The sequence below is a fragment of the Salmo trutta genome, chromosome 15, assembly GCF_901001165.1.
Source record: "Salmo trutta chromosome 15, fSalTru1.1, whole genome shotgun sequence".
In the NCBI taxonomy this organism is placed as follows: Eukaryota; Metazoa; Chordata; class Actinopteri; order Salmoniformes; family Salmonidae; genus Salmo; species Salmo trutta.
In genome coordinates this window covers 26,704,571-26,727,948 of record NC_042971.1, presented here as the reverse complement: position 1 = coordinate 26,727,948, position 23,378 = coordinate 26,704,571, and the positions used below count along the sequence as shown (strand labels likewise).

General features: G+C 42.9%; 1 protein-coding gene across 5 annotated transcripts in view; it reads left to right on the top strand.

Moving 5' to 3' along the window:
- Positions 1-23,378, top strand: part of cadm1a (cell adhesion molecule 1a) — a 413,170-nt gene that overhangs the window by 365,511 nt on the left and 24,281 nt on the right. For 2 of the 5 annotated variants that reach the window (XM_029690810.1, XM_029690809.1), the window contains 2 exons: positions 9,123-9,209; positions 22,468-22,500. The exons of 1 other annotated variant lie outside the window; for it this stretch is intronic. In XM_029690810.1, coding sequence (XP_029546670.1) covers positions 9,123-9,209; positions 22,468-22,500 — 120 coding nt within the window. The remainder of the gene's footprint in view (positions 1-9,122; positions 9,210-22,467; positions 22,501-23,378) is intronic. 2 more of the 5 variants (XM_029690812.1, XM_029690811.1) reach the window with 2 other exon arrangements.

Below are 23,378 nucleotides of genomic sequence, written 5' to 3'. Positions count from 1 at the left end.
CTCTCTCTCTCTCTATACATCCCCTCATCCTCTCTCTATATATATATATCCCCTCATCCTCTCTCTCTCCCCCTCTCTCCTGACAGCGTTATCTGAACACGGTTCAATACCATTGATTCCAATGACATTCCTCCCTTGCAGGACATTCCCATCTAATCTGGTCATTTTCCATCCGGCAAATTGACTCGGCAGATATCGCTTACCAAATCGTACTAAGCTTGCAGGATAAATTATTTGGCTGCTATTTTGAGGGCATTAATGGACTGAAAAAAGGACTTGTTGACTGACACAGGAACAAATCGCTGAATGGATGTTATTTACAATGGAAGAGCAGGAGGTGGTGTTAATGACGAACACGGTAAAACAACAGGGCTTGTGAAAGATTATGCGTCGACTTGTCTCCACCTTTTTATCGCACTTGTTAAAATTTGTATTTTGAAAAATTTGTTGTACGACAATACCTGCATTTAATCTCAACAGTGGCCAACATTGAAAAATGCATGTGTGACATATTCAGGGCTTTTGTAGTAAACAGTTTTTATTTCAAGTATTAACCACACTGGTACTACACATTTTCACTATAATGCACTTTCCTGTCAGGGGAAATTACAATAGGAAATCCATTTAAGTTATTACCGTCCCAGTATGCTCAGTGGGGGCCTCAATATCCTCTAGGTTGGAGTGGTCTGGAAATGTGTAATACGCTTTTCCCCCCTTCCATCATTTCCCATTGAAACCTCCCACGGAATTTCACTCCTGAACCCATCAAAGCTCACGTACAGTAAGTCAAGAAGCCTCAGCATCCCGCCCCGCCCCATCCCACCCTGTCTCCCCTTAGTTGACAGGCAGAACTGATATAACCCCGGCCCCCATCCCTCTAATACGTTTGTTTCCCCGACTATTGTGAAGCTAAGTGATGGAGAGCAACGGCAGGGCAGTTGACACTAACCTGGTTACCGGGAGAAAGAATGCATTCCCCGGTACCCATTTCTTCAAGCGGCCCGTCGGTAAAGGAAAATTGGTGGGGCCCTGCAGTCGAATGAGATTTAGCAACCAGTTTACAGAGGCGTCTCTAACCCAATAAAGAGGACCTCCTTCCTTTACTAGCTCTGGCTTTTATTGCGCCGTACCCAGCGGCATGTCGCTCTAGTTCTTCTCTCGGCTCTCAATACTTCCTCCCCGTCCTCCTGCGATGCTTCCGGGGGTTTCCTCCTCCTGCCCCTGGCGTCAACATCAGCGCTGAAGATTGATTGCTACTGTTGACGATACACTCCCCAAAACTGGTCTGGAGTATGTGCTTTGCTGTGTTTATCCCAACCACCAACACCTGACCTGAGTTAAGCTGGAAGTCATATTGTTGTGTGGCCGGTACAGTATTAATTCCCCCTGTAAGGAGACACACAGCCAGAGCTGAACAAATGTATCAGGCCCTTTACAGTAACCTTTTTTGTCTTCAACCTATCTACACGCTGGCTTGGAAAATGAAGAACATAATGAAAAATATTGTCGCAAATAAAGAGACACCATTTCCTATTAAGGGAAAGGGGGATTACTAGTCAGTTGCACAACTGAATGCATTCAACCGAAATGTGTCTTCCGCATTTAATCAGAGAATTGCGAGGGGCTGCCTTAATCGATGTCCACAGCTCATAGGGAGCAGTTGTTGGGGGTTAACTGCCTTGCTCAAGTGCAGAACGACAGATTTTTCCACCTTGCCTGCACGGGGATTCAAACCAGCAACCTTTTGCCGCACACCGTAACCTAGTATAGGGAAACATGTTTTTTTCCCCGGCCAGGCAACAACACGTGTTTTACAGTTGTTTAGTCTCTAGAGGCAGCCAAGCAAGGTAAGGCAGCATCCCGGTCGCCACGCATCAGATGTAACTCACGATCAGGAAGCCTAACTGGAGACAATCTACAGGACAGCAGCTGTAGGGAAACAACATGTGCAGTCCTGCCACAGCCAGAACCAATATCATCAGCCAGCCATTATAATGAAGCCATAAATTATCTCATCTTGACACCCTCCTCCAACCCCCATTCTTAACCAGGGTCTTGTGCTCTTTCATTAGATTCTGGGGGCCAATATTTCCTCCTGGTTAGGAGTCGGCTGGCGCTTCAATTTACAAGGCAGATAGCCTGAGATCAATGGTAGACTATTAGATCATGTCAGAGATGGCTATTGGCTACTGTGACACGCATAATCACGCCCACCTGCAGACATGCAAATGTATAGAAATATCAGCCTTCCATATGGAAGAGAGAGCTCCTCTTCATCTTTCTGGTTGAATAACAACCAATTGCATAATTAGTGCAGTGTACTGCTTCCCACGATGCAAGATGGCATTGATTTAGTCCAGCAAAGGTGTCTAATTTGCAGAGGGATCCCAGTGTCAGTCTCTCCCTGCAACGAAAATGAACACAATTAGGTAAACATACGAAAGGATGCCATTCAAACAGATGAGTTGTCTCGACGAGGGACTTTCCCCCTTGTAACCTCCACACCTTCTTTATTAACGCGTAATTGTCCACCCGTTGATTGCATGAGACAAGCATTCGCTGCAGGTGTGCCGTTGGCTTCCAATGACCGTCGTTAGCGTGGTTCCGTTGCCAGAGACTAGTTATTTTCCTCCCCTCTTCTTTTTTTCCTCCACTCCTCCTAGTTAGGAGAAGAGGGGCCCCATCACTCTTGTTTGTCAAATCGTGCAGCTGGCAGATTTGGGAGAGGTTCTTTGCGCGGCGATTGCCGGGCACCGTCCCATTGCTGTGCAGGCGACAGAAGGGCGCACAGCGCCTCGGTAAGAGTCGCCTGCTATCTGCCAGGGCGATGAATGGGGGGGCGGTCACTCCCCCGTGCTGTTCATGAGCTTTTAAATTGGAGTCAACTACCCCATTGGCACTCTTTTGGGAGTGGGAGAGTGTTATAAGTTAGTTAGTGTTTTAGTGTTATTGTGCTGTAGTGTAACATTATTCACCCATCTCCACACTTCATAACTCTCTGGAATGATCTTCTCTGTCAGGCAGTCCCAGTATTTTAATGCAGCCTCCGCTCCAAGCTCTCTGGGCATCTCCACACTTCTTCATAACTCTCTGGAATGATTGAGTAAGAAAAGGAGTGCTTTCTGTCTGAACGAAAGCTGTCCCTGGGTTTCGTCCTTGACATACCGTGTGGCTCTTTCGTTTACCACTTCAATCGGTTTTCGCCTTTGGACATTGGAAACTAAAGGCGATACACTATTAATGAGCTCAGGAAGAGAATGTTGGGTAGCCATTTGGGAGATTTGACTGGATTTCTTTCCGCTCTTCCTGCTTCTCTCCAATATGTAAAGCTGTGTGATTCCAGCAGGTGGCTAGTAGGGAAATCAACAGCCCAAAGTACACTATACTTTAAGCGCTCTATTAGCCAGATTGTTCTGTGTTTTCTTCATTGACTTTTACTCTGATCCTTATTGAGTGAGATTCTTATACTACCCCCACATGTGCCAGTTTGCCACTCCCACACCAATCCCTTGGTTAAAGGGGTGGCAGGTAGCCTAGTAGTTAGAGCGTTGGGCCGGTAACCGAAAGGTTGCTAGATTGAATCCCTGAACTGACAAGATAAAAATCTGTCGTTCTGCCCCTGGCCAAGGCAGTTAACCCACTGTTCCTAGGCCGTCATTGTAAAAAGGAATTTGTTCTTAACTGACTTGCCTAGTTAATAAAGGATAAATAAAATTAAAAATGATTAATTGAGACGTTGCCTGCTTGCCTCTCTCCTCCCTACGTGTGTGTCTCGGCTGTATCACCTCAGCTAATTTCCAGAGGTATGTTTATGCTCAGCTATCTAAGGGGATAAAACCAAGAGACACAGGAAGTGAGAAACTCTCAAATTCTTGAGTTTCTTAGCATTTCGCTTGACTGTGGAGGGATATTCTCTGTCTCTGTCAGGCAGTCCCAGTATTTTAATGCAGCCTCCGCTCCAAGCTCTCTGGGCCCGGGATGCTGATTCATAATCTGCCCTGGTAAACAATCCACAGTGACTTAACAGGAAAACTCACTCGCAGCTCCCCATATTTAAAACTCAGTAAGCTTCCACTGCATTTGATACAACATCATTGGAAAAGCGGGGTAGCATGGAGTGCTGCTTTTTTTAAGGGACACCTTGGTGAACATTCACTCCAGTCGAGCTTGTTTGGAGGGTGGGAAGCAGGGATAGTATAGATCTTATTATCGCTGCCAAGTTTTTAATGAGCTATTGACACCGATGATCCCAAACATCTGCTGGGCCTCACAGTTTATTACGGGTTAAAACCAATTAAGTAGCGTCACTTCCGAGCCCAAGTTTGTCAGCTCCTGACACGTGTGAAACTCATCAGTGGCGCAAGCCCCGTTAGCCGGCTCCCACCGTAAGATAGGCTTCCCTATTTGTCCGTTCAGCCATTGTTTTTTCAAACCTCTGTTTACAGGAATGGAATATGTTCTTTGTTAGTAATTAAAAATTAATATTAGAGAGTGTGTTTGAATACAAATTCAGATCACCTCAAGGCCGGCTTGGTTTGCTTCTGAAACCGCTCCTGGCTGGATTCTCGAGACTTTGCACATCTCTCTAGCTTTCTCTCACATTGAATTACTCACTTCTTCACGCATGAATCTATTTTATAATGTGTTGAGTGAAGATGAATGTACTTTTTGGGGGGAATATCCAAATGATTAACTGGTCATTAACAAAATATAGGCTGAACAACCATAAAGGACTCTGGGAACCAAACATAATATATTACAATAAAATATATTGCAACTGTTCCTCTTTGTCGAATGTACCTAAATATACTGCAGTTTAAATACACTCCTTTACACTGACAAGGTGATCAACTATAATCAAGCACTTCACCGATCTATTTTCAATTTCTTAACGCCAAGCTGAATTCCTCCGTTAGTGTAGAAACTTATCACGCCACTACTCCCCAAGCCACCTTCTGTCTCACCTTTGGCAAAGGTAATCAACATGGGTGCACTGTTCCGAGAAACAGCGTGAAAGCAACTGCCCTGTCAAGGCATGCCTTGTTAATCACAGGGAGTTTGGGACAGGTAACAACTTAGCTCTGACAACCCATGATCCATAAAAGTACTTTATTGACATGCCAAACATACAAATCTCTTCAAGTACCTCTCCCTTGGAGAAATATGCCACCAAACTCGTCCACCACTACCCCCTTTATTCAATTTTTATTAGTATCCACATTAGCCGACGCCATTGGCTACAGCTAGTCTTACTGGGGTCCGACACAAGGAAAAAGACGTTACAGACAAAATACTTTACCATTTACATACATTTAAAAACATGAACATCTAGTGTGTGTGTGTTTGCATCTATCACTTACGCATACATGTCAGTACATTTATTTATTTAATAACTAGGCAAGTCAGTTAAGAACAAATTCTTATTTACAATGACGGCCTACCCCGGCCAAACCCTAACGACGCTGGGCCAATTGCGCGCCGCCCTATGGGACTCCCAATCACGGCCGGTTGCGATACAGCCTGGAATCGAACCAGGGTCTGTAGTGACACCTCTTGCACTGAGATACAGTGCCTTAGAACGCTGCGCCACTTGTTGTTACACAACAACTAGGTAAGAGGGAATGTGCTACAAATATACCAACGGTAGCCTAGGTGGGCTGTAGTAGAGGGAAGGTGACCCTTGGATACATCACAAGATGGCCGCCACCTTTGAGTGTTGTTGACGTGAAGGAACGTTTGGAAAGATCGATTGATGCCCACTGTGATTTGATGCATCTTAGTAAAATGAAAGAATGTGTGTTTCAATCAGGGAAACTTGAAGGGAAATGGCACCAGCAAATCTATTGGTTATGGTTAGGTTAGGGTCAGGATTAGAGTTATGTGTTTGTGTCTGAAAAGTTGAAAAGTCATTGCTAAAGCTATCTGAAATCATTCAAAACCTATGAAAACAGTCCACCGGCATATGCTAATTTCAGACACAAGTTGCAGCTAGTATTACAAACTGTCAGTCAGAACAACCGAAAGCAATAAAAACGGAGGAGAAAGTGACTCCTCCATTTCAGCAGATACAAACACTATTTCTCAATTTCTTTACTTTCAAGCTGCATTTTCCTGCGGGGATGGGTAGTATTCATTCACTTTAATTGACATACATTTGGAATAAGGTATTTCAAATATTTTTGTGTATTCTGTCAGTGATATTTGAAAGGCTTGGTAAACATGGCATGTTTGAAGACTACGTTTTTGCCGTCACCGTCTCTCTGATGTGTCCCTGCCAGCCTCCCAGTCCTCCAAGTCCTCCACGTCTGTTGGAAAGTGTCTCTGGGCCCTCCTGCCGTGATGTTCTGATAGAACTCAGACAACAAGGAAAGCAGAGAGGGAGTGAGGAAGGGAAGCTGTCGGCCAATTTCCACCCACCTCCACAGATGTTAACACAGTGGTATCTGTCTGGCTGGACGAGGACAGACAGGCAAACAGTTGTGCGGCCGTGGGCACACGTCACCATTCACGCCTGTTAGCACAACAGAAAATTCTTTCTAACTCGATTTCACTCCCTCTCTCCTTCTCTCCATCCCCCTCTCTCTCTTTCTCTCTCTTTATTTCCCCTCGTTTCATTAACCTGTTTGGTTGTGTCTCTCTCATCCTCGGGAAAAAAATGCTGCAATCACTCGCTCTCTGCACTCCTTTAACACTTCCCCCTGTTTTTCGCTACACTCTCAGGCAACTGAGCAGCATGACAAGTGACGAGGCTCTCTCCTCACCGCAAGCCTCAGCCCCAAGTTCTTATCAATGCAGCACCACTAGTCCGACTGAGAGAATGTCACTTTTGATTTCCCACTACAGTTATTGGTGGGGGGTCGAGTCGACTAATGAAGTAAATGGAAAATGCAACAGGGGGGTAGTCCTTGAGTTGAAAGTCTGTGTGCTGAACGTCCCTCCCTCCATCGGACCTCACATTGCGCCACTTTGTATGTTTGTTGATGTTTTGAGACTTGGACAGTGCATTTTCATCACTTATGTCCCTCATGTTTTTTTTTATTATTGAGTTTTGGTTTTATACAGTGCATTTGGAAAGTATTCACACCCCTTGACTTATTCCATTTTGTTACGTTACAGCCTTATTCTAAAATGGATTCAATTGTTTTTTTCCTCCCTAAATCTATAAACAATACCCCATAATGACGAAGCAAAAACTGTTTTTTAGAAGTTTGTGTAAATTTATTTGAAAAAATAACATGAAATATCATATTTACATATGTTTTCAGACCCTTTACTCAGTACTTTGTTGAAGCACCTCTGGCAGTGATTACAGCCTCGAGTCTTCTTGGGTATGACACTACAAGCTTGGCACACCTGTATTTGGGGAGTTTCTCCCATTCTTCTCTGCAGATCCTCTCAAGCTTTGTCAGGTTGGATGTGGATGGTCGCTGCACAGCTATTTTCAGGTCTCTCCAGAGATGTTCGATTGGTCCGGGTTCTGGCTGGGCTACTCAAGGACATTCAGAGACTTGTCCTGAAACCACTTCTGTGTTGTCTTGGCTGTGTGCTTAGGGTCGTTGTCCTGTTGGAAGTTGAACATTCACCCCAGTCCTGAGCGCTCTGGAGCAGGTTTTCATCAAGGATCTCTCTGTACTTTGCTCCATTCATCTTTCCATCGATCCTGACTAGTCTCCAGGTCTTTGCCACTGAAAAACATCCCCACTGGATGAGGTTGCCGCAACCATGCTGCACCGTAGGAATGGCATTCAGGCCAAAGAGTTCAATCTTGCTTTCCTCAGACCAGAGAATCTTGTTTCTCATGATCTGAGAGTCCTTTAGGTGCCTTTTGGCAAACTCCAAGCAGGCTGTCAAGTGCCTTTTACTGAGGAGTGGCTTCCATCTAGCCACTCTACTATAAAGGCCTGATTGGTTGAGTGCTGCGGAGATGATTGTCCTTCTGGAAGATTCTCCCATCTCCATAGAGGAACTGTAGAGCTCTGCCAGAGTAACCATCGGTGTCATGGTCACCTCCCTGATCAAGGCCCTTTTCTCCCAATTGCTCAGTTTGGCCGGGCTGTCAGCTCTAGGAAGACTTGGTGGTTCCAAACGTCTTCCATTTAAGAATGATGGAGGCCGCTGTGTTCTTGGGGACCTTCAATGCTGCAGAAATGTTTTGGTACCCGTCCCCAGATCTGTGCCTCGACACAATCCTGTCTCAGAGCTCTACGGACAATTCCTTCGACCTCATAGCTTGGTTTTTGCTCTGACATTCACTGTCAACTGTAGGACCTTATATAGACAGGTGTGTGACTTTCCAAATCATGTCCAATCAATGGAATTGACCACAGGTGGACTCCAATCAAGTTATAGAAACGTCTCAAGGATGATCAATGGAAACAGGATGCACCTGAGCTCAATTTCGAGTCTCATAGCAAAGGGTCTGAATACTTATGTAGGTATTTGTTTGTTTTTATAAATTTGCTAGAATTTCTAAAAACCTGTTTCCGCTTTGTCATTTTGGGGTATTGTGTGTAGATTGATAAAAAAAATATATATTTAATCAATTTTAGAATAAGGCTGTAACGTAAAAAAATGTGGGAAAGGGAAGGGGTCTGAATACTTTACGAATGGACTGTAGTTTTTTCTGTTTTAACTTGTGATGGGCTTGTTATTATTATCATGCCAACAGCATCCATAGGAGAGATTCATTGACACATTTGGACACCCTAACCTGAACCTTAACCATCCAGAATGAATCCCTTAACTTGGCTTTAAAAAACATGATATAGCTTGGTTTATGACAGGCTTAAAGGCAAACAAATGCACTGCCACTGGTATGAATTAATAATTTCCCCATCACAATTGTTTCATATTATTGCAGACCTGGGTTCAAATACTATTTGAAATAATTTCAAATATTTTATCTGTGCTTGATTAAGCTGGCTGGCTTCATGGACCAATACAATAGTCCCAGAACTGCAAACCCTGCCCATCTGGAAATCTAGATGGGGTAAAGCAAACACTACAAGTATTTAAAAAGTTTCAAATAGTATTTGGACCCAGGTCTGTTTCATTGTGTCTTTTGTTTTCATGGTTTACTCATTAGTTTCCTTGTCTGTCATGTATTTGTTTTCTTCATCCAGATGCCCCCACCACTACCCCTATACCCACTACAGCTACTACCACCACTCCCACCACCACAACCATCTCCCTCCCTGAAGCCACTGCAGGTACAGTATCACCTCCCACCACCTCCCTGTGTGTTTTGTTGTTGTGCGTGCATTGTTTGTGTGCATATGCGATACCCTCATACCCACCAAACCCGACCCTCACCACAAACACCACCACTTCCACCATCCACACTGTGTGACTGCATGCGTATTTATGTGTTCTCATTCTACAGTTACCATTACCCACTGCAATGTGTGACCTGACACCCCCTAGTGCATGTCTGTGTGTGTGTGTGTGTGTGTGTTTGTGAGCGAACAAGAAAGAGAGTGTGAGGAAAAGAGATAAATATTTGCCGTCAGCCAGTCCCGATAAGATTCTGAGGAAGGATAATAATAACAGAGTTGCACTGGAGGGGCCAGGCCTAGGCTCCCTCCTCCCACTGCAGCGCGGGGTTGTCAATGGCACTCATCATCCGCCCGCTCGTGCCCATCACATTTCTCTCACTAAAATGTTCAGCCGCTCTCTCTTTCCCTCCTCTCTCTCGCTATCCTTTTCTTCTTCTCCCACTTTCTCCCCCCATTCTCTCCCTCCCTCTCGCCCTCCCTCTGTATTCTCCCCCTCTCCATCTATTCCTGGGCGATTCCACGCCCAAAAAATATTCTAGGTGTATCAGATTGTTCTGGCAATTCTCACATAGAGGGAAGGATGTTTGACATGTTTTTTACATTTGTATCACAATTCTTTTTATTTTTTAAAAGATGAAAGTGGACATTTTAGGCCCTATTTAGACCTATATATGCCTCCTGTAAGACCCTGTGATCTGTGAACCGTACATGATACAAACATCTTATGTGTGCACTTTAATATGGAGTATATCTAGATTTAGAAAAACAAATGTTCACATTCATTTATTCAACATAAAAATATGAATATCTAAAAAGTACCCTTTTTAATTTTGCTTATTTTTTTTCAAATGCAACCTTTATTTAACTAGGCAAGTCAGTTAAGAACAAATTCTTATTTACAATGACAGCCTACCGGGGAACAGTGGGTTAACTGCCTTGTTCAGTGGCAGAATGACAGATTTTTACCTTGTCAGCTCTGGGATTCGATCCAGCAACCTTTCTAGTTACTGGCCCACTAGGCTACTTGTTTGGAACAATATACTCTTCAAACATGTCAAAATTCCAGAGTGGGCTCTCTGGTACTTTTAATGATATGACCCATTTTATACATAGAAATTGGCATAATAGGTTATTAACCAATCACAGCCCGCCTTTAGGATTGCATTTTCAGCAAATCAGCAGCAGAGGGAGTTCCATTTGAATCCGTTTTCCCATTTACTGTGTTGGTGTTGCTCATAAAATAGATTATAATTTAGAATTAGCAGAGAGCCCACTCTGGAAATTCGATGTACTTCTATAGTATATTGTTCCAAACAATATGTCTTAAAATGAAAAGGGTGCTTTTGAGATAATGATATTTTTTATAAATGAATGTGAAAAATTGTATTTCAGAATCTAGACATACTCCATATGTTAAAGCACACTGTTAGGAGTATAATGACACCAAGATGTTGTCTGTATCATGAAGGAGCCACGGATCGTAAGATCTTACAGGAGGCATGTATAGGTCTAAAAGTACCTAACATATCCAAGCTCATCATTATGTTCAAAAAATGTGATACAAATGTAAAAAGCAAGACAAATATCATTCCTCCCAGTGAAGTTTATATGTGAACATTGACAGAAAAATCTGAGGTAACAAAAATATTTTCGGCCTGTCCTGGCCTTGAATCGCCCCTCTCTTTCTCTCTCTCTCTCTCCTGTTGCTCCCACAAGCTTATCACGATCTGGGCTGTATCCCGCCCTGTCTGAGCCAGGGATTACATATCTCCTTTGTGTTTCCTGAGGGTTGACAATGCCGGCATATTTTCATACGCTCAAACAAAAGATCGGAGACGGGGACAGGCAGACGACTCCCTTCTCTTCCCATCCAGCTATTCACATTCATGTCCTGTAGACAAATAGACTCGTCTTTCCCCAAATGAGGTGCATATCACTCTTAGGCAGCATTCACACAGGCAGCCCAATTCTTATCTTTTTTTCCATGAATTGATGTTTTGATCAATCACATCAGCACTTTTTCAGAGCTAATCTATTTGGTCAAAAGACCAATTAGTGAAGGGAAAGAAATCTGAATTGGGCTTGCCTGTGTGACTGGAAAAGTTCAAGTCCCCTGCCACTCCTCAAAATACATTCGCAATCAACTTAGTCGCAAAGGCGATATATGCGGAAAGTTAACCGTCCCTGGCGTCGTCATCAGAATGCATTCATGATGTGAATATCGGCACTGATGTTAGGATCGTTCATGGAATCCCACGTTTGATCCTATTTCCTGTTATACAGAATGCAGGTACAGTGATACATTTAGCTCTAATCTCTCCCCTGCCTTTCTTGTATTATCGTGTACCTGTTGCAATGAACAGGCAATATATTTCCTTTTTCTGTTACAACTCCTGTAATCTTGGCTCACCTCTCCTCAAAACCAGTTACTGCAGATTCAATGTCTGTCCTTACTATTGCTTTGGCTTACTTTAATGCCCCCCAAACTTGAATTGGTTTCTGTCTAGGAGAAACCCTGACAAGGTACCAATGAGTCCTCTAGATCTGAGGCCGTATGTACCGAGCATCTCAGAGTAAGAGTGCTATTCTAGGATCAGTTTTGCCTTTTAGATCAGAATGAATGAATACTACTACATGGGCAATGGGCCCTGGTATTTGTAGGCTGTGAGTCAACCAGTTGATCTATAATTGATGTTGAAACAATCCGTTAAATTAGTTTTGGACATGGTTGTGGCCTGTCACTATGATCAACTGTGTTTCCTTTCTCAGTCCAAAAGCGTACATGTGACCCACCATCTGGATTCGGTCCTATGTATCAACATTTTAAATTGTGTTTTTTACATTGGATAAAAGTAGAGACTCAGAGCTAGACAATTGTATATCATACACTGCAGTTAAGGAACAATGGGAAAGAAATTCTGCTTTGAAAGTTGACAAACCCCACTTTTGAGAAAATGGCCCTTGAATATTTTGATACACCTACTGGAGAGCTCTTCTTTGTTCAGCATCATTCACACCCTCTTAAGCTTTAGACCCACCCATCTATTCGAGGATACATGTGAGGCCATGTGCTTAACAGAGTGAGTGGTGGTGTAGTAAACAACCAAAGATTTCAAGTAGTAGCCTACAATCAGGAAAAACTCCAGGTAAAAATACTCTTTATCTAGTCCTTGGCCTATATCCTAATCTGACTTTGGTGCAGGTCATGTTGTTCTTCACATTACTGTCTCTGGTAAACACACACTATATCAAATAAAATATAAGTTTATTTGTCACATGCACAGGATACAGAAGGTGTAAGTGGTACAGTGCATATTTGCATAGTGGCAATATCAAAAACAGAAAGTGTCCAGATAATAATTAGATGATGCTTACCCAGACACACTTGTCTAAATTGATGGTTCATGTGAAATAAATGCTATAACGCTGTCCTGTGTGGCTCAGTTGGTAGAACATGGTGTTTGCAACGCCAGGGTTGTGGGTTCGATTCCCACGGGGGACCAGTACGGAGAAAATAATGTATGAAATGTATCTATTCACTACTGTAAGTCGCTCTGGATAAGAGCGTCTGCTAAATGACTAAAATGTAAAATGTATAACCACCATCTAGCTAAGTGGATTGGTCACTGTTGTTTAGACATGTACACATGAAATACAATAAATGGCCGTAATCACCCCCAGACAAACCTGGCTGACTTGGTAGGTCGTGTAATCATCTGGCAAAGTGGAGTCTTTTGTTTGGACATGTAGCTAGCTAGCTAGCTAGCTAAACAATGAACCAGCATAATCTCAACTCGTACTACTACCAATACAAACTGATTGTCATAACTGTAGTATGACTATGCAGGTAGCTAAAGCTAACCAACTAGGTTCAATGTTAACTAGCTAGCTAACATTAGGCTATAACTAGCAATGTACATGGTTTTCTGATTCGAATAATATTACTACACAGATCATACACGTAACATTAGATAGCGAACCAGCAAACTAATGTTCGCTAGCTAGCAAACAGTATGCTTTAACTTGCAATGAAAACGACTGCAGACTGGAACCATTTAACTCCATTTTGTTTGGCCAGCATTGTGTCAAGTAACTCCAGTTCACACTGACCGTGGCGTGTGCAGATTTTTTTCTCAAAATGATCTGTCGATAGCACCTGCTAAATTCAGGGTATCAATGTTGTTGAGAAAAGTAGCACAACTTTTCTAGTTCTTGATGGCTAACGTTAAACCTTTCAAAAAAGCCACGGTAGAAAGGATTATCAACACATACTGATCAGGTCACTTTATAGACAGAAGCATGCTACATGACAGACCAATCCAAACTCATCTCCCAGCATGTCCAGCCCATCCATTATCTCAACCAATCCTGGCCATCGGGAAGGTTCCCCCCTTTATCCATAGCTAAACCAACTAGGCTCATAATTGTATTCGTATTTACAGATGGAATACAAGTTTGTTATTAAGGTACATGAAAGTTCACATGTTCCAGAGGGCATTTTGCCAGAAAAAAAACACATTTTGTTCAAACTTTTAAGAAGTTCAAATGCCTCTCTGTGAAGTAGTGATGTGCGACATACGCCTAGCTTCCTGAAAAGGGTCACATGAGCATGACAACACAACACGATGATGCCACAAATCATCATTATTCAGCTACATTTAAAGTCAATTATCAGGTCAATACGACATCTTGGTTGCCATACTATTGTGGACTAAGTGCTCTATTCAATCCGTATTGTGGAAATTCAGTGTTACAGCAATGTTTCCGCGTTAGTGGAGACTGCATTCACGGTAAACGCTGCAGATGACAGCTCAATAGGAAATTACATTTACATTTCTATCACTCAATCTGTAACACTTCAGCAATACAGATTGAATAGAGCCCTAACTATAACCATTCAATTGTATTAGGTTTTCAACTTAGTGCCACATAAAGCCATTTGCGACGGCTAGTAAATTAACTTGCAATTGCAATTCTCTCTCTTTGTTCATAACAACTCTCATTGTCAGAAACTATTTGCTGAAGGCCATTTTCGGCATTGCAATTCCAAATCTTTGAAATGTGCATAAACAAAACAACACTTAAGGATGGCGTTTGAGCTGAGCAGCCCTGAGCTAGAAATGCTATGAACGTTTCTGACAGACCATTCTCAGCACATTTGGAACAAATCTACTGAGGCCGGGAAATCTTAGGCATTGTGCTCGATTATGCTGTCTGATTGGATTAAATGAAAAACCAAAGATCTAATGACATTGCTGATTGGATACACCTTCTACTCACATCAAACAAGTGAGTGTGTCTTAGTAGGCTTTGGCAGATTCATGTAATCTAGTATCGCAATTAGATAAGATAAGATGTATTATATTGTCCATTAACTTACATAGAAGAGAAATGTGTATTTCTGCTCACAATCCAACCCCCCAAGACACGGACACACATCGAAGGGCTTGACACATTGGGTCAGGTGCAGTGCAGCGCCCCTGGAGCAATTATAGACGTTAATGCACTAAACACTTATTGAGAATCAAGATTATTTACGCAGGAGTACAGTGACATCACACAAATTTCAAGAAGCAAAGTGTGATACTTTGCTTCTTGAATGTCCAATATCTTGAAAACTTGACTGCTGACATGCAAAACATTTTGGGACTGTATCAACAGTGGACTAATGAAAATAGCAAAATATAGTTTTGAGAGGATTTTTCCTTTACCTCTCTGGGGCGTTCCATTATTACTGTGTATTTAGATGTGAGGGAACAGTCTGTTATGGTCATAATCCGCTGTGCCGGCTGATTTCATTTCTCCACTGGCGCAGGTGCATAGCATATACAGTTGAAGTCGGAAGTTTACATACACTTAGGTTGGAGTAATTAAAACTCGTTTTTCAACCACTCCACAAATTTTGGTGGCAAGTCGGCTAGGACATCTACTTTGCGCATGACACAAGTAATTTTTCCAACAATTATTTACAGACAGATTAGTTCACTTATAATTTACTGTATCACAATTCCAGTGGGTCAGAAGTTTACATACACTAAGTTGACTGTACCTTTAAACAGCTTGGAAAATTCCAGAAAATGACGTCATGGCTTTAGAAGCTTCTGATAGGCTAATTGACATCATTTGAGTCAATTGGAGGTGTACCTGTGGATGTATTTCAAGGCCTACCTTCAAACTCAGTGCCTCATTGCTTGACATCATTGGAAAATCAAAAGAAATCATCCAAGACCTCAGAAAAACATTCTAGACCTCCACAAGTCTGGTTCATCCTTGGGAGCAATTTCCAAATGTTTGAAGGTACCACATTAATCTGTACAAACAATAGTACACAAGTATAAACACCATGTAAAACGAGTCCTACGTGAACCTGAAATGCCGCTCAGCAAGGAAGAAGCCACTGCTCCAAAACCACCATAAAAAAATCCAGACTATGGTTTGCAACTGCACATGGGAACAAAGATCGTACTTTTTGGAGAAATATCCTCTGGTCTGATGAAACAAAAATAGAACTGTTTGGTCATAATGACCATCGTTATGTTTGAAGGAAAAAGGGGGAGGCTTGCAAGCCGGAGAACACCATCCCAACCGTGAAGCACAGGGGTGGCAGCATCATGTATTGGGGGTGCTTTGCTGCAGGAAGGACTGGTGCACTTCACAAAATAGATGGCAGGATGGAAAATGAAGTGGGTATATTGAAGCAACATCTCAAGACATCAGTCAGGAAGTTAAAGCTTGGTCGCAAATGGATCTTCCAATTGGACAATGACTCCAAGCATACTTCCAAAGTTGTGGCAAAATGGCTTAAGGACAACAAAGTCTAGTTATTGGAGTGGCCATCACAAAGCCCTGACCTCAATCCTATAGTAAATTTGTGGGCAGAACTGAAAAAGTGTGTGCGAGCAAGGAGGCCTACAAACCTGACTCAGTTACACCAGCTCTGTCAGGAGGAATGGGCCAGAATTTACCCAACTTATTGTGGGAAGCTTGTGGAATGCTACCCGAAACGTTTGACCCAAGTTAAACAATTTAAAGGCAATGCTACTAAATACTAATTGAGTGTATGCAAACTTCTGACCCACTGGGAATGTGATGAAAGAAATAAAAGCTGAAATAAATTATTATTATTCTGACATTTCACATTCTTAAAAAAAAATGGTGATCCTAACTGACCTATTACAGGGAATTTTTACTAGGATTAAATGTCAGGAATTGTGAAAACTTTGTTTAATTGTATTTTGCTGTAAAATTGTAAACTTCCGACTTGTATATCATAGGCAGTAGTGGCAAACAACCTAGCAGAGGTTACGCGGGGTAGAGGCCACTTAGTTTATCAAAAATATATTATATTTCTGTCTATAGGGGGACTGGAATGGGGTTATACTGCAATTTTATTGAAATCTGTTAAAGCTCCAATGTCAGAATAAAGTACTCGGTGGCTTCAGGTGGTGGCATTTAGAGATGACTAAATTGCCTTTTACACTGCAAAATAAATAGCTAAATGGAAGGACCTTGCTCATTACACTCTTAGGACAAAAAGGTGCTATCTAGAACCTAAAATGGTTATTTGACTGTCCCCATAGGAGAACCCTTTGAAGAACTCTTTTTGGTTCCAGATAGAACCCTTTTTGTTCCAGGTATAACCCTTATTTCCACAGAGGTTTCTATATGGAACCCAAAAGGGTTATACCTGGAACCAAAAAGGTTCTCCTATGGGGACAGCCGAGGAACCCTTTTAGAACCCTTTTTCTAAGAGTGTACCATCCATACTGGGGAGAGATGTCATTCATTTCTATTTGTTGTGCCTCTTTTTTTGCCCTATAAAATAGCTCCGAAATGTATGTTTATCGATATTTTGCCATCTATTTTTTTTTTTGCTTTTTTTTGTGCAAATTTTTATCAAAGGCCAAATCTTGCTCCCATTTTCTCTGTATGTCTCCATTTATACCCGCATCCCTCCCTCTCATTCTTCCTACCAAATATTTATTTCTGCTTCCCTTATTCTTTCCTTCCCTCTTTTATCTGTTTCCCTCCATTTCTCCAGATCCCTTATTCTTTCCCTCCATCTCTTTCTCTATCTCTCTCAGTCAGAGGCAAAGAAATAGCTTTTCCTCTTGACATGCAGTGTTTGTGCTGGCCCTGTCCTCAGGGCAGGCCGTTGTCCTTTTGGTAGTCAGGGGCAACAGTAGTTATTGTCATCTCTAATGCGGACCCACTCCTGCAGAGCGGAAGAAGGTTGAATCTATCTGTTTGGTGAAGTCCACAGATACCAAGACACAGAGTCATCTCTAGCACACTCACTACGTCTATCTTCCCCTCTCTCTCTCCATATACCTCCCTCGCTCCCTCTCTCTGGATCCCTCTCTCCTACTCTCTTTCTCTCTCCCTCCCTCTCTCTCCTTCCCTCCATTTCTCTACCTCTCACCCTCCCTCCCCTTACTCCCTCCCTTTCTCTCTCTCAGATTGAATACAGTATATGACTAATGATGTACCAAAGTGAGACGTCACAGAATTACACCCCAACCCAGAAACGGAAATAGACTCTCGTAAAGCAGCATTTGGGAGACGTACAACAGAAAAGCCATTAATAAAATGTACCCGCACTAATAAAAACAATTGTGTATTACGAGCCCTAGCCGCCACCGCCTGTTAATTGATGAAACTACATAAACAGAGATGGCAACCAATTCATTTTACCCCTCCCCCCAAATATACTTTTTTTCGTCAAGGCTTAAATTGCAAAACACCATCTGGTAAACTGATTTTGGAATTGAACAAATGAGGCCCTCGCCTGCACAAGCTCTTGCGAGATAGAGTAGTCAATTTCTCTGCCTGTCTTGATTCCTTCCAGCGGCATAAAGCAGGGACAGAGAGGGATGGCTCACCGGCAGAGGATAGGCTAATTCACTAAAGGTCAATTGTATTCCCACGGGGGAAAACAACAACTGCAGTCGTGTGATACACCGCTCAGAGAGAGCATCCCGCAGAATTTATTAGGCTTAGCATCATGCAAACACAGAAATGCGGCAAATACGTCTTCTTTATGTAGAGGTATATTGTTATTGGAGGCCATGATTGCGCTCCACGATGGCTCCAAGAAGATGGGACTCATAAAGTAGGCTGGGAAAGGTAATCAGCTAGCTAGCCCTGAATCACCTACGACAGCGAATCGTGTGTGTGTGTGTGTGTGTGTGTGTGTGTGTGTGCGCACAAAAGCATTGGTATAATTCTGTTGTGCTTACACCTTGATTTTGAAAGGAGATTATCGGTTATAACAGAGCACTGCAAATCAAGTTTATTTAAATACAAACTATTGGTACGTTGATGATAAATATAATCTGTGGCCTAAGCAATGTAATTCTGTAGTGATTACTGTACCTGCCACCCACTGACAGAATATATCATAGTATCCTCATTTAGATTATGAAAAAATAGCTAGGTGGGTAAACGCTGATTGCTGTTCACAGTGAGTAAAATAACACTCTCTACACTGGAGCAAAATAAAATAGGTGCATAAACAGCATTTACCCTCAACTACACCACTGATTCTGACTCTTGGGGCTGGTTTCCCATGCAGATCTAGGGCTCGATTCAATCTGTATCGCCAAAGTTCAGCGCTATAGCGCAATTTAAATTTAAAGGCAATGGTCCCGCGTTCACAGGGACTCCATTCATGGTAAACGCTGCATATGTCTGCTCAATAGGAAATTACCTTTACATTTCAAGCGCGCTGTTGCATGAACTAACTGTGACATTGTACTTCTACAGTACAACCACTGTGGTTCCAGTGGGGATTATCTTCTCTGTACTGTCAACCAGAACAGACTTTGCAGAGATAGTGCAGTGGCATTATCAGTAAAACTTTAACAGATGTCCTCATGACAAGATGACTACTGAAGCTACAGTATGTCACATTTTGCCACGAGGAGCTTGTGGGGAACCATAGCAATTAGCTGGGAAGCTCCGTGCCCATTGTCACGTCTGCTGATGTCAATAAGGACGCGAGTGTCTCAGGTGACCTACGACACGAGGCGAGAGAGAAAGAGAAAGGAAGGAGGGCCGCACCGGGGGCTGGCAATAGCTCATCAGTAAACATATTGACCAGCCGGCGCAGCTGCCACAGCCAAGTAATGGGGTTAGCAGACATCCAGGGGCCACCGATGATTGAGGGTTGCAGAGACGGGTGCTTTATTGTACTGCTTGATTTGAATGAGCAGCGGTATATTACTGCTGTATAGCAGCACATCCCTAGCGGAGCCCCTTGAGCAGCCCCTCCAGCTGTCTTAGGAGGACTGCTTAGAGCCCGTCCCTCCCAAAGACATTTTGCTAGGCCTCAAATAGAGGCTGTGATGTTGTATTATGTCTTAAAATGTAGATTGAGAAAGAAGGTAAAAACCCTTACTTGACTGTGCAGACGTTTGATTCCCTCTCTGCTCTTCATGTCTACTCGTTTCAGGACTGTTCTTGAACCACAGCGTCTTTCTCCTCCCTCCTTCCTGAGGACACGCAGTGTACTCCTATTTGATAACTCCTGCTTTCAGTTGTACCAGTGGTGATCTGGCCTACAAGCAGCCCGATAGAGGGAGTGCTAGGAGCCGTCCGTGTAGAAGTAGCAGCTGCAAAGAAGCGGTAGTTAAAAAGCGAGCAGTGAAATGGCCCCTCTTCCCTTTTACAAGGTTGGAATCTATTTTAAAGAGCAAGCTGAGGTGCTCAAGCGATTATGCTAAAGAACTGTCATCCTAGCTGGAGCCCTGTGGCATTACTTAACAGGACTACAGTGCGTTTCTTCTGGATGACCATAGGAAAAGAAAGCAGGCCCTCTGAGGCCTGGCTCTCCCCGCTGAGAGGGACATGATCTAGGCTCGCTGTTTGAGATATCTCCCTGTTCCCTGGTCCTTTGGCAATATGAGGGAGGTGAAGCGTTAACTCCCATGTCCCTGGTGGTTTGATGTGTAGAAGTGTTGAGATGCCTGCACACCCTGGTAGAGGTTTTCACGGGTCTTCCCGAACCCAAACTTTTCCCTTGGGTCCGGGTCGGGTTCTGTTTGATTATCATTGGGTCTTGGATCTACGTAACTACAGCTGATAGACCCGAGTGGACACAAATGGACCCGACTACGACTCTGCATAGCCTATAGCAGGACTCTCCAACCCTGTTCCTGGGGAGCTACCTTCCTGTAGGTTTTTGCTCCAACCCCAATCTAGCGTACCTGATTCTAATAATTAGCTGTTGATAACCTGAATCAGGTTCGTTACAACTGGGATTGGAGTGAAAACCTACAGGATGTTAGCACTCCAGGAACAGGGTTGGAGAGCCCTGGCCTGTATCATATTTATTTTACATTAATAAGGTGAATTTATGGACTTGTAGAAGGTCTACATGAGAGGTAGTGAGAAGAGATATGTGGAAAGCTAGGGAACACCTCCCTCCACTCACCCTCTCATGTCTACAGTAGATAAGAAGGGGAAACATGGGAAGTCTGTTTACATACAGCTCTGGAAATGCATCTAGCCCCAACTTAACTGTGACTGAGATGGAGGTGTCTAACCTCTTTCAGAATAAAATATGTTTGATACCTATGTTGTCGTTGTGTTGTCTGGAATTGAAACATTGCATTATGCAAGGTGTTCACGTGATTTCCGATGCACTAGCTAGTATCTGTGTTCGTTGACAGGTTTCTCAACAACAATCTAGCTTTGGTTGGGTACAGGCCTACTTTGATAAAACAGTGAGAAACCATGTTGCCTGACAGGCTGCTTTGATTGGCAAGCAGACATCTCCCTGCGTTTCTAAAATCAGCCGAGTCCTCCGAGGCAGGTGTTTCATCTCAGGAAGACACAGGCTTGCGTCCCAAATGGCACCCTATTCACTATATAGTGCACTACTGCAGTATATAATGCCATTTGGGACTCAGATTGGTCCCCCTGCTCCCATCTCCCACTACTCTGACACGGTGGAGCACAGTCAACACATATCTCCTTTGTTTCCTAAGATTTCGGATAAATGCAAAGGAAACTGGTAAACTGTGCCCAAAATCATCAAAAGACCACAATCGGATTATATCAAGATTTCGATTTAATCTCCCTGGAGAGGGAGCGGGATGTGGAGTTACGCCCCACTCTTGCAGAAATTGACATTGCAAATGGGGTTACCACATAACAAGCCTTACAGTTTCCTGGATCTCGAGGTCTGATAAAGCTGAAGTGAGGTAAAGGGAAACAACCTTTGCTTGTGTCCCCACAATGGCGCTCCATGGGGACAATGACAATGATGTTTTGTTAATTGGACTAATTTGCGATAGTACATTTTGGATTTACAACAGAAAAACAAATGGGCTTTTTTTTATATTGATCCATCATGGATACTTATAGTTAAGGGAGAGAGAATAAGTTAAATAAACAGCTAATTCAAAGTGCCTGTTTTATCCTCCAATGTCCTCTGCAAACCACATTTATTTTATTGAAATACTCTTGATGTCATTTTATCATAAAAACAAATACTGAAATATAAACAATGAATAAAGGTTTTCATATGCAGTGCTTTTATACTGCGCAACAACAGATATTTTCTCTGCTGAGGATCCAAGTCACCAAAAAAGATATATATTTCACAACTCAAAGGTCCTATGGGTAATATGCGTGCCCTGTACCATTGCGGTTTGTCACATCAAGGTTAGTATGATTGCATTTGACAAAGGTTATTTCAGTGGTTTTTATTGAGATTCCCTAAGTCATATCATATTGATCAAAATATGCACAGCCATACCGAAATCTGCCCTTTGTAAATGAAATGTAAAATGTTTTCCCCAGCTCCCCACAGTCACACATTGGCCTTCAACATAATGCAGGAGTGTGTGCGGTTGTATTTTATTGATGAGCTGTCTGTGTACCATGTGAACGCTGTCTACGCCGCCACGATTGCTGCCGTCCTCCCATAAGCGGCAATGGTGCTCCCCTCACAGTTTGATGTCCAATGTGTGTGTGTTGTGTTTTATCTTTGCACTACTTTGGTTCCCTTTGATTTCCCTTAAGCCTTGTGTCTTAGTCTTTGTCATGTAATGGTCTCTGAATGCTTGCTTATGGGTTCCATTTGTTTTCTCCCTCCCTCCCGTCCCCATTTCTCCTTTTTTTGCATGCCACGTTCCTCCTGTTCCCTCCCTCCACCACTACTGTCCCTCCGTCCTTGTGTGCTCAGACACTACGCCCAGCACTGAACCCGCAGCACACGGTTGGTATCTCTTCCCAACTCTTCTTTTTCGTCTGCCCGCCACAGCATGCCCCACCGCAGCATGACACCTGATAACCAGCGCTGTTTTAAAGTTCTCACTCTCCTTTTGATTACCCTACTGTACTGACTGCCACACTGTGGATGAATGCCTCCTGTACATGAAACAATGATTTGTTACTGTGTCCGTCTGTCTCTGCTTGTTTGTGTCTGCATGCGCGTATTTCTGTCTGTTTGTACATCTATTGCTTAATCCCAAAACATCCCCTAGCCTTTAAACACTTAAAGAATCAGAAGGGTATAGCCAACATGGTAATAGCTCAACTTTGCCCTCTGATAGGCTAGGTGGAATTTTGCCAGCATTGCTTACACATTACTGTGTAGGCCCAATTCCCCTATAAGAAAGGAATTAGGCGTCAGTTTGGAATTGGGCATTTGTATGACTAACCTGCTGGTCCTTTTAGCCATTTTGTCCTTTTAGCTAACTCCTCTCTGTGTTTGTTCCTTGTCATGCCATACATGTATACCATGACAACACAAGAAGAGTTGGCTACAGCACATACAGAATGGGTCCAGTCTATTGTATGACTATCCATCCTTCATGTGTCTATGTCTGTCCGTCTGTCCGTCCGCCTGTCTTTCTGTCTGTTAGTGTGTATTTGTGTTAGAAATCCTCGCCAGTACATTTTAATTAAAAAAAACACCCCTTTTGGGTTTAATCAAAATGGCCACTCTTAATTGAACACCAGATAATATCTCCATGACAACACATGAGTGTGCATAAGTACTTGTTGACATTTGCCTCCAGTGTTCTCATTTTGCGCACAAAAGTATTAAATATTGACCTGCCTCAAAAAAGAAAATCATGAATTTAAATGATG